Here is a 12,412-nt window from a genome sequence, read left to right as displayed (position 1 = left end):
TCTTCAAAATTTATATATTGTATTTTCTTGTAGAATTATGGTAGTTAGTGGGACAGACTGAAAAACTAAGGTGGCAGAAGACCCACGTTTGTGACTTTCCCACATTGGCCTTTAAATACTAGAATAGCTGTTTACAATTATGGCCTAGAAATCATACCAAGTGTTTTAAATGCAGTCTGATTTTATTTTTCACAACCCAGGAAGATAGATGTTATTATTTTTATCTTAAAGATAAGGATTCTGTGGGGTAAGCCCAGCACAGGGCAAGCGCTGTCTTTTAATAATTCCACCATGCTTTCCTTTGCTGTTTAGTGACTACTCCTTTTTACCCCATAACAGAGCTACTGAACCACAGTCAATGAAAGCAGGGCCCAAGAATATTTATAAAGCACCTCTGGTAATTATAATGAAAATGGCCCACATTACAGCTTTGGGAACAGCCTTAGATTGTCTAAGTATTTCTCAATCAGGCTTCTGGTAGATGCTTGATAGCAGAGATCTTGAGACTATACTTTCTGTTCATAGGCAGTATTGTATAAGGAGTACAAAGACAAATTTGAACCCTGTTATTACTAGTGCTACCTCTTGTAAGGCATTTAACCCTCCTGATTCTGTTTTTCCACATGTAAAATGATCATTTTTGCAAGCACTTAGCATCATCCCTGACACATGGCAGGCACTCAATAAATGCTACCTTCTAATTTTAAAGGTGATGGGCACAGAATATACTATTAATATATCAGCAGTTAAGGGCTGCTTTATAACTCTAGCTACTAGACAATTTGGTTCACATGCTATTTTAAAGGGACTGTTTACTTTCTCTTCCATACTTACGTGTCTGAGAAAAGTTTTGACATGGTTATACTATGTTTGCACTAAATACCAATTAAAAGTTTTTATCATACTTAAATCTCACATTAGCTTAAGAGTTCAAAATGATTTTATAAAAGTGTTTGTTAAGGAGCATATTTAAACAAATGTTATCTTTAGTATCTCATTCTTCTGGATTAAGATTTGTAATATTTAAGCCAAAATCATCAGCATGTGAAGCCATTTAACCTATCAAAGTGCAATGTTATTTTAAACTATTATTTTAGATAGTATCTTTTCAGTTAAAAAGAAAAAAAAATTCAGTCCTTTTTGCAGTTAATTGCCCTTTTCCAATTACTTTAATGAAAATATCTTGCCAAGAAACACCTCTTTGAGTCATTATTAAGCTGGGTTTAGATTATGCCTGAGTCACAAAGCACAGAGGTAATTACAGGTTAAAATTGATTTGAGCTTCTTTATAAATAAGAAACTGATTATAGAATAAAAGTCTCATTAAATATAAAAAACTTGACACTGTATATTAATCTTGTTACCACTCATGGCTGTGGTTCCCTTACAATTCTCATGCAAAAAGAAATCCAATTTGAATGGTGAGTATCAAAAGCCTACCATGTGCATTCAGGAATAAAGAATTACATATACCATTTGGTATATTATCACTCATTTTCCCCATAAACCATTAATAAAGGCAATAATTTATATTTTGGGAATGCTTTTTCCAACATCAACCAGGAAACTCAATCTTTATAAGGTGCTTTAGAAGATTCCAAAGATACCCATTACTGAGGACAGGACTAGTTTGTTTCCTTGTTTGTGTAGTCTGTTGATGTGTCAAGTATTTTGAGAAAAGATCACTCTAGACTTCATTTGTACCATTAGAATACATTTGCTTTAGCAATTGAATGATATGTATTCTTGATTTTTTGGAATTAGTTTACCAGTTTAAAATACCGTTATTTATTAAAATTGAGTATTTGGTTCACAGTCCCTAATTAAACTTGCCTAAGTTTGCCTTACACTTTGAAATCATTTTCATTTTATTACTAAATTGATTACAAAACCTCATACTACAAAAGCCAAATATTTATGAATAGCCAATACTAGCTAGCCTCTCTTTAATCCTCCCAGAGTCAGCATAGAATATCAACCAAGTTATTCCAGGGTGATGAGTGCTCGGTAACCAATGAAGAAAACTGTCTTAACATTTCTTTCCATACAAAGCTTGTTTCTGTGAGTGAAGGTATTTTCCTCCCCCAAAACTATGTTTAATAAAATTTTCAAATGTTAAAAAATATGAATGAAAGCTACTTTTAAACTCTCTGAAAAGTTCCATTCTGGAATTTATACAAACTGGCCTTCATCTTTTCTTACTGAACTTGTATTGTTTAAGCCAAGGGTCAGCAAACTATTACCTTCAAGTCAAATCCAACCCTGCCTGCTTTATAAATGCACTTTTATTGGAAGACAGCCATGACTATTCATTTATGTATTAATAATATCTATGGCTGTTTTTGTACTATAACAGCAGAGTTGAGTAGCTGTGACAGAGACCACATGGCCTTCAAAGCCTGAAAATATTTACTGTAGGGATCTTACAGAAAAAGTTTGCCAACATCTATTTTAAGTACTTTTCATTAAAAAAAAAAAAAAAAAGACTACTTAAATTTTGTTTGAATTACAAGGACAAATACTTTTCTATTTTCTTCTCATCACAAAGATACACACTTTGGCCTACACGTGAGTTAATGAGAATTTTTGTGGACTAGATTGGATATCTAAACACTACTTAGAACATAGTTTCTATGGATTCTTTAAAAAAACCACCTTTACTTTTTATTAAATCAGGTTTATGAAACCAATGAGTTATGGAAAATTGTTGGCAATGATAGCAAGCACTGCTTCAAAATAAACTTAGTTTATTTATTCAACATTTATAAACAATAAAAACTCCTTTAATATTAGAAATTCCACAATTCTTCAAAATTAAAAGCTATAATGGCTTTTAAAACTACATGGAATCAATTTTTTCAGATTACTATCTACAAAATTCAATATTAATGTGTTCATATTTCTTTAATATGTAACCTAAGGGGCATCCAAAAATTTTAACAATATCCTCTCCATCAATCCTACCTTTCCCAGTCATCCTTAATATTCAAGTCTCAATTTTTGGCCCAATCTATTAAAACTTTGACAGCATTTTTCTTTTTCTCAACCAGGCACATTTTTACGCTACCCATGCCTAAGTACTGGGAAGAAACTTTCAAAAGCACTAGTAAACCACCACCAGGGCAGTGTGATAAATGCTGATGATTCAGGTAACTGTAGAAAATGGGATTTACCTTCCTGTGACTTTCTCAAAATCAGGGTAAGAAACATATATATCCTGTACTAGTGATGTTGTTTGTATGCTTGACTTATATTGCATACAAATATCTCTTTTACACTCGTTTTCCATAAATATTAAAATATGAGCAAGTCCTGATTTTTTTTCTAAGTTTTCAAAATGATTATGAGATTTTCACTCCATTTAATAGAAAAATAAAACCAAGCTGCCAAAGTTATGAGTTAGGCAAAAAAAAAGTTTTTTCAATAAAATGTAGAAATATTTTAATTTACATATTACAATAAATCAATATAGTCAAAATCCACAATTACATGTTCATAAAAATTCCACACATCATACTCAGAATAAGCAGTTTCTGTACAAAGATTTACAGATGTCCAAGTATGTAGTTTTTCTTCAGTGTGCTACAGAGTTCAGAGGTTCTGCTCGAATATTCCCCAAATCAAGCGCAGAATCTGTCTCTTCATCAATTTCTCCAATGACTGCACTATAATTATTTATGGAGAAAAAAAGAGTTAAAACAGTTGCATTTCTGAAATTTTGCATGTGTTCCAAAAATCTTACTAATCAAACCAAAGCACTTAGTAGCATTCTTCCAAAACATAAAAGTGAGAGACCATAGTAAAAAGAACTACTTAAGGTAAAAAGCAAATATTTGCATGAGTCAGTGAACTATATATTTAAGTCATAAAACTCAAGAAGGAATTATTTGAAGAAACATTATTACAAGAACCAATATTAAGGGACAGATTGCATAAAGCGATTGGATCATGAGTCTTTAAAGGAAAAAAACACATATGGGAGATAGGTATGGTATAAAAACCCAAAACTTCCAAATCCTATGATTTCAATTCAATTCTGGGACTGTATTGAAGAAAAAAAAATTACTACTAAATCAGCAAATGTAAGTATCAATTTTTGAGTAATCTTGAACTATATCCATAAATGATACATTAGTATACCTACTAGTTTCCTTTTTATGATTTTTCAGTTTCCAATTAAATCTAAGACTTTTTTAAAAAGTACAGTTCTTCATATACAAAGATAATAGTAGCAGTAGGTACTTTGGTATCTAACAAATGATTTTTGATATTGACTGGCTAGGGTTAAAGCCAGGAAACTCTTCCTTGTTCAACAATAATGTAACATCTATAACATTAAATTCATTAATAGCATGCTAGGTAACCAACCCATAGCCCTCTGACTTGATATAATCAATGTTATTACCCAGATGACAGGATGTTGATCTATGAAACATTATCCCATACAAAACTGTTATTTGTTGGGTTTACATTTGTTTGATTTTAATGAGAGTAATTCTAAAGATGAATATTTATAATATAGAATCAGTCCAATTTTGCTCTGGTAGATTATATTTTCTCAAAATAAAACAAATTAAAGACCTCAATTCTACGCTTAAGGCCGGGTGCGATGGCTCACGCCTGTAATCCTAGCACTCTGGGAGGCCAAGGTAGGTGGATAGCTCCAAGTCAGGAGTTCGAGACCAGCCTGAGCAAGAGCGAGACCCCGTCTCTACTAACAATAGAAAGAAATTATCTGGCCAACTAAAATATATATAGAAAAAATTAGCCGGGCATGGTGGCACATGCCTGTAGTCACAGCTACTCGGGAGGCTGAGGCAGTAGGATTGCTTAAGCCCAGGAGTTTGAAGTTGCTGTGAGCTAGGCTGACACCACGGTACTGACTCTAGCCCGGGCAACAGAGCGAGACTCTGTCTAAAAAAAACAAAATAAAATAAAATAAAATCCTGTAAGTAGGTAGTGGAATTTTGGTAAGTGTTTAAAAACCAGCTCTCTGGAGTAAAACGAGGAGGCTGGTTTGAAGCATTTACTAATATCCATTGCACAATACTCCCACCATGCCCAATTTCAAATACTAACAATCAATCAGCTTGCCAAATTCCTGAAAATATAACAATCTGCTTTCATGAGCCAGTATTAGCTGGTTCCAGCACACCACTGGGTCTAGGGCAAAGGTTTAAATAAATTTTTTTTAACTGAAGTTCCAAAAAAAAAAAAAAAAACTACATTTTTAAAGTAGAAGAAATCTTCTTAAAATCAATTATTATACATTCCAGAACCAATCAATGTTGTTCTGGTCAGGGGACCTGGGCCCTACCTGCTTTGCTTCCCTCTTATTCTTTACAGCTCACCTTATAATTCCACCTAAAAAGTCATCTCTATAGAATATTTTATAAACCTTTGATTTTTTTTCTCACTCTCTATCTAGTCCAGGCTGACCTCAAACTCCTGGACTTAAGTAATCATTCCGCCTCAGCTTTGTGAGTAGCTGGGACTACTCAGTGAATGCCATGTGCCCAGCTTTAAACCCCTAATTTTGATTAAAGATCAAATAATTTATCCATGTAAAGGCAATTTAGTTAACACAAACAACTTAAATGAATAAAGTGTCCCTTCATCTTTTATATTTTGTTACCTTCCAGTCATATTTTGATTAAATACAGTACTCACTGGAGAACTGATTCAAATTCTTCTAGCCTCTATAACTATACTATTACAAGCCACATATAACTATTAAAATTAATTACAACTAAATAAAATTTAAATTTCAGCTCCTCAGTCACACTAGTCACTTTCCAAGTACTCAATGGCTAGTGACTACTGTACTGGAAAATGCAGGTATGCAACATTTCCACATCGCAAAAAGTTCTTTTGGACAGTACTGCTCTATATAGCTGCAGGCTTTTCTTAAATTGCTATCACTAAAATACTCTCAAACTGGTGTATGGGTGTGTCCCAAGTTAACCGAGGCCACAGAGTAAACATGGGACATCTTAAGTGGTCAATATACTAAAAAATTAAAAGAAAATAAGCAATGCATAAATCCTTGTTTATAAATACAGCTATATTATAGACTACGAATTATTTAAAATTGTGCCAAGAAGAGATTTCAAACGCATTTTCTAGCCTTGGACTCTCACAATATATTTACGTTCTGCTGAAATTCAGGGTATTTGGAAGACCATTTTAAGAAGCCTCTCTAATTAAGTATTTGGTATGAGGCAGCGCCCTTTCTGGATCCTATCCAGGACACCCAACTATCAGAGGTATGGACTGATCTCAGGAGAAAGTTTAATTTGTAAAGAGATAGCTTTGGTTGGCACCTGAATAAATGTTGACATAAAATGTATAGAACTGCTTTACTTTAAGCAAATGTAAGAAAAGCCACATTCACAAAACAAATGAGTGCCTGATTCTACTAACTTTGTATGGTTGACATAGTATATTTTGGGGAAAACGTCTACATAAAGGAAGGCAGTACACCTGTAGTATAATTTTAACCTGCCTTAAAAAGACATAATCTACTTACACGTTGTCACCTCTTACAATGTACAATCCTAGTACCACTTGCTCTACTCCCTGTGAAGAGCTGAATACTCGTTCATGGCTTTCATCCAAAATCAGATTAATGGTCTGGTCAAAACCTTTCAGTGTTCCCTGTAAAGAAAACATCCAGGAGCAAAAGAGAAATATTTGGGTTTACATGAATGTATAAATTCAACCTTACAACCATTTTAGTTGTCAGGTACTCCAACAGAAGTACCGATTTTAAATATAACTCCACTGTCAAAATGCCTTCTTTATATCCGACAGTATTCCTGGGTACAAAACCTACCTCTTGGTTGTTTAAGGGGGTGGGTGGGGGGGGAAACCTATACAACGTATCTGACTAGTATGCAGAGTTGTTCAGAGTTACAAAGGGCACCTATATGTACTAGTGTGAGTATTTCCAAGTATCATAAAAGCTCATGTTGTCCAGGAGCTAACATTCTAAGGACACAAATTAAAAGAAGGGAAATTTAAGGGAACATGATATATAAATATATAAACAAGGAGAAACCCTACATACCAACTATAGCAATGTAACAGTATCACTGCATACTATTATACATACTAGTACTAGGCAGTTTGTTAGACACACTGCATATGTTATCTCAACTAATCTCTACCCTTCAAGATAATACAATAATTGTCCCCATTTCAAAGAAGAAAAACTAAGGAGCAGAGAATTTCTCTCATGGTCTCATGGAAGTGAGCAGCAGAGCCAGGATCTGAACCACAAAAGGATAGACCAGTGAACTACTGCATTATGCTATTAACACTGTAAACAAGTAAATATAATTTGCCATTTTTCAGAGATTCAAATTAGTCCCATACACACAAAAACTTCAACCCGTAGTTACAGATAATACTTAATGAGTACTTACTAGCTGCCAGTATTCTGTGTCTCACGCGTATTTATTATTTAATGTGTATCACAGGTATTTATTATTTAATTCTCCCAATAACACAGTAAGGTAGGTGCAAATGTTACTGTAATAATTAGAAACAGAACTTGAAAAAAATGATCAGCAAAAGTTTTATAAAAGCAGCTTGGTTTTGAATAAAGGAAGACATGGGCCTTGTATAACATGGTAACTCAGATTCTATTCAAGTTTCTGAAGAAACAGCAGCTTATATTGGTTTGGGCTGGTTAAATCTCTCAAGATTACTGTTAAACTATTTAATGTTCTGAAAATCAAAATATATAAAATCAGAATGAAATAAAGAGAAACCCAGAACCCAGAATTTGGAAGAAAAACAAAACATAGATCATTTACTATACTTGTCAGCAAAAGGTTGCTATCATAAACACCCATACATAACCTCTTGGCTTCATTTTACACATAACTATTCCATCAAGTAAACTATGTGTCAAAGAAATACAGAACTACTGAACTCTAGTACTCAAGATACTCTTTTTACATCGCTTTCTTTCTTCTATAAAATTAAAAATAATTCTCCAGTTTACTATCTACCCTCTTAATGAAAACAAGAAAATGTGAACTTAAGGTTTACACAAAATAAAAAAAATTATTTGCAAATATCTGTTAAGAGCAATAGGCTTCTTGAAGTGTTGAGATTAAAATATTTCAAACTGCCCACATTTGACACAATACAATGTGAGGGGCCTAAAAAAAAAAAAAACCACCATTGCTTCCTTATTTAAGAAAGAAGCAAAGCAACTGGCTTTGGTTTTAGAGTCAAACCCAATTTAAATCCTAGTTTGGTTCTGCCACTTGTTATCCTTGTGACTCTGGGAAAGTGACTCACTTTCTCTGAGCTTGGTTCCCAACACAGAATATAGGGGTAATTCTTCACAAGGTTGTACTACAGATTAAATAATGGGCACACATATGTGCCCAGTACGTGACATACATTTAATAACTTTGACTAGTAGTAATTAACAACCCACTGGGAAAAAAATCACAAGAATGAAAAAGAAAACAAACAAAAACGAAACTGCAGAATGGGAAAGTAAGGGATTAAATTATCTGAAGACATTAAGTAAGATTAAAAAGAAGAGAAAGTTTACCAGCCTTAAAACTTTTTTGGAAGCAATCACATGAATTATAAATGAAGAAATAATCAAGTAGCCAAAAACATGAGATAAATTCCTCAGATCAAATTCAAAATACAAATATCAGCCATAGGAAGGTTTTATCTTTGTTATAGAGGTAAATTAGCAACTGAGAAATGCCTTTAAAGGAGGTCAATAATACACATAAATTTAGAATCAATCATCATAATATGTCTTACAGAAAACATAAGTCATTAAACCTTAAAATATTCAAAGAATATTAAGAACATACAAGTCTTAAATACTCATATATGTAGCATCTACATCATAAAAAAGTTTCTAAGAAGCATACTCAAATTTTCAAAAAAATTATGATTCATGTGGCAAATGTCAAGGCACTGAAAGGGGACAGAAATAAAAAATGGAAGAGGAAAATAAATAAGTTTAAAGTACAGACCTGCAGACTAGACTAGGAGCTCTCTAAGGGCAGAACCTATTATTCTAGCTCCTATAAGACTTGGAAGTAACATATTTATTAATGAAGAAAATATGGATTGGCAGCAAAGCGGTAAGAGCTGAATCATAATAAAACTGCAATGCAGGTATTGTAGTGCCTGGGCATTAGAGATCTTAGATTTTACATAAAAATTTATAAACAATAAGGCTACAAGAAAGCAGAGAATGAAAATGCCAAAGACTTACCACAATCATTCTCCCATCAGAAGTAATAACAGCAACAGTTCCTGATCATTGAATCAAGGAAAGTATTTCTTAGGGAATATGAACTGAAAATTTAGACTCTGGTAAGGGAATGAGCTAAATTACTAGAAAAAAGTGACAGAATTAGGGTAAAGGTAACCAACACAGCCACTACATTCCCTGCATAAAAACTGTTTCTAACTACTAGTCCTTGTGATAATTACATAATTAAAAAAACGAAAAAGAAAGAAAGGAAATCTCTTTCTGTATGTGATCACTGTACCCTGTCTCAAACAACTTGGATTTTTGGAACTTTGTTTAAACTAGGAATGTTGACAATCTATGACTTTGGGCAAGATATTTCCTCCTTTCTTAGCCCTATTTCTTCATTTCTAAAATGAAAATTGGATAAATGCTAAATTAATCAATGTTGGATGATTTCAGGCACATTAACACAGTTTCAGGACCTGGCTTCTAGAATTCAAAAGAAAAAAACCTATAATCAATGTCAGCAGGTGCCAATAACGCTTGCATAATTTAAAGCCTTCGGTATTTAATTTTTGTCCCCAGTTTGTACATGGAAACAATGTAGTGTTTTTGTCCTGAGGCTTTAAAACGGTAACATTTGTACTCTAAGACTTCACGTGGGTTTTTAAGTTACTTGCCCCTCACCATAATCCATTACCACAGCAGGCATTATTTTCATTCTATCAACAAGTTGAGACTTCAAGTGGTAAAGGGCAGCAATTCAGCTTGTGAACCATCTTTAAACTTTTTGCTATCCTCGAACAATGAGCAAGGCCTGTGAATAGAACAAGTACATAGATTTACAAAACCATCGTCGCCACTATGGCAATTGTTCATCTTGTTGCCAAACTTGAACACAGAGGCCCTAGGAAAATAGTAAAAATGAATCAAGAACATATTTTTTATAGAGAGTAAAGTTCGGAATAATTACATTGGGTTTTTACTTTTATTTTTTTAGGATAAAATTAAGAAGCCTTGAGCCCGGACTGGCTGCTCCCGGGTCCTCATCCCCTCACCCGCTCCCGGATCCCGCCGTGCTCGGTCGTCCCAACCGCCCACCGAGCCCGGCCTCTTCCGCACCCGCCCCGCTCCAGTGCGGACGCCGGCCTTGCCGCTGCCTTGGCTAGCGCTCGCGCCGGCCAGCCCGAGGATACGGTTGATGTAGTTCTCCAGGGCGGACGTCATGCTGCTCGGCCCGGCAATTCCGGGCAACACAGGAACCGGCTACTAGTAGAGCTAAAAGGGCCCGCCAGAAACACACAAACGCTCGCGCCCGTAGGCGGCAGCAATTATCGCGAGAGTTGCCGCACCACTGTGAGTCGGAAATAGGGAAGAACGGGCCAACCAAGCAGAAGCAGAGAAGCGGTGACGAGTTAGTGCGCGTGCGCACTGTAATTCCGGGCGGGGATCTGGCAGCCGCGAGAGACAAAAGCGAGCGAGAAGCGGAAGGAAGAAACTTCCTGAAGGTGGAGTAGGAGGTAGAAGTTGGAAGGGCGACTTTGCTAGTCTAGTAAAAAGCAATGTGGTAGAAGTTACGAGGTAGAGTTGCGAAAAGAGAGGGCAGGTAGGAAGAAATGGAGTAGTGTTTTCATTATGAGTAAAGGAGAAGAGAAATGAGTGCTGTCTTGTATGGAATGTAGGTGCGGGCAGAGGAATCTCTAGTTTTGTGCCGCACGAGACGAAAATAACCAAAAAGAGGGTAAATGGTGAGGGACAAGGTTGCGCACGTTGTAACCACATGGTGTACAACCGTGGAGAATTCAACTGAAAAACATGTTCGTATATTCTGTATTTGTCTCTAAAAGTGCTCCAAAATGGAGGCGTTGTTACTTCTTTTAGAAATTGAAACCAAATAGGAAAATTTGTGCGAATATCCCTTAGATGTTCACGCTTCCACCACGCCATGAGTTCTCTTTCCTCAGGTTGAAATTAATAAATGAAAGGCTGCCGCACCAACATGAAAGGACAGATTCAGAAAGAGGCTTGGGAGTAAGCACCAAACTGGGTTCTAATCTTAGCCCTGCTAAAAAATTGTCTTTACACAAGTCATTTAAACTCTTCTGGGCCTCGGTTTCCTTAGCTTCTATCACAGCTATCATTGTGAATCTTTCCAGATAGCCAAACAACACTGAAAAACGCCATAGTGCCTCATTTTACTGTGGTGGCCTAACTTACAAAGGCTTAAAGTTAGAAATTTATACATAAAACACAAGCAGGAGCGATTTCCTTTTCACAAAATATCTTTATGATTTCAGTTAGGCTTGTAATTTCTTAGCTAAAGAATTATGGCTTTGAAATAACTTGCAATGTCAGCAGTTTTCCTCTGAAAAGTGAAGAATTTCTTTTCATTAGAGCATACCCACAAAACTACCTACAAGAGAATTCCCAAATGGTTAATATTTTATGTAGTGAAACTTACTCTGAACTATGTGAAACTACAAATAGGAATTAGGTTGTGAGTGTCCTATATTTTCTGGGAAGCAAATAGAAGTATTTTCCCTAGATGAGAAAAATGTGTATTTTTTGCAGATTTTAGGCATTGCACTAAAAGAAAACCAAGTACTAATTAATGATTAGTGAGGTACTATTAGTAAGGAGTTAAAAAGAAAACTCTGTGCCACCTTTTTAAAATGAATAATCTATATAGTTTTTCATCCCTTAGAGTGTGCTTGTTTTGAAAGTTTTTGTTACCATGACATTATGTGGTAATTTATATAACTAATTTCATCATAAATACATTACAAGTATGTTCTTGTATAGTTTCCATTAAATTAATATGCTAGGTAAATAGCAGATGTGCAGTGTTTATGGAGCATCACAAAATCTCTTTGGTCTGAAAATTTTTTTACATATGACTTAAAACTGCTATATTTTCTGTAGTCCCTGAGGATCACAGATACAGAGGGAAACCCCATGGATAAAGAAAATTTCATTATTAAGACAAAAAATGAGTTACATCTGGATGCAAAAATACATACTTGATTTATCTAAATTAGCTTGTGATCTTGGGAGTACATGAACATAGTTTAGCATTTCGTAAAGAATTAAGTTAAAGCTCCAACAGATGTTGCCTGAAATTCTGTATCCCCCATAATAAGATGAAATAAAAAAAAAAAAGCTCCAACA

General features: G+C 34.8%; 1 protein-coding gene across 1 annotated transcript; it reads right to left on the bottom strand.

Annotated features, from left to right (window-relative positions):
- Window positions 1-3,424: 3,424 nt before the first annotated feature.
- Window positions 3,425-10,544, bottom strand: LSM8 (LSM8 homolog, U6 small nuclear RNA associated). Its single transcript, XM_069462197.1, has 4 exons — window positions 10,441-10,544; window positions 9,263-9,303; window positions 6,530-6,657; window positions 3,425-3,665 (listed from the first exon to the last, which is right to left on the bottom strand). Exons 1-4 carry the CDS (start codon window positions 10,469-10,471, stop codon window positions 3,575-3,577), a joined length of 291 nt encoding a protein of 96 aa, XP_069318298.1. The 5' UTR covers window positions 10,472-10,544; the 3' UTR covers window positions 3,425-3,574.
- Window positions 10,545-12,412: the final 1,868 nt, after the last annotated feature.

Source organism: Eulemur rufifrons, chromosome 29, assembly GCF_041146395.1.
Source record: "Eulemur rufifrons isolate Redbay chromosome 29, OSU_ERuf_1, whole genome shotgun sequence".
In the NCBI taxonomy this organism is placed as follows: Eukaryota; Metazoa; Chordata; class Mammalia; order Primates; family Lemuridae; genus Eulemur; species Eulemur rufifrons.
The sequence above is the reverse complement of the archived record's forward strand: the minus strand, read 5'-3'. Positions and strand labels throughout refer to the sequence as shown.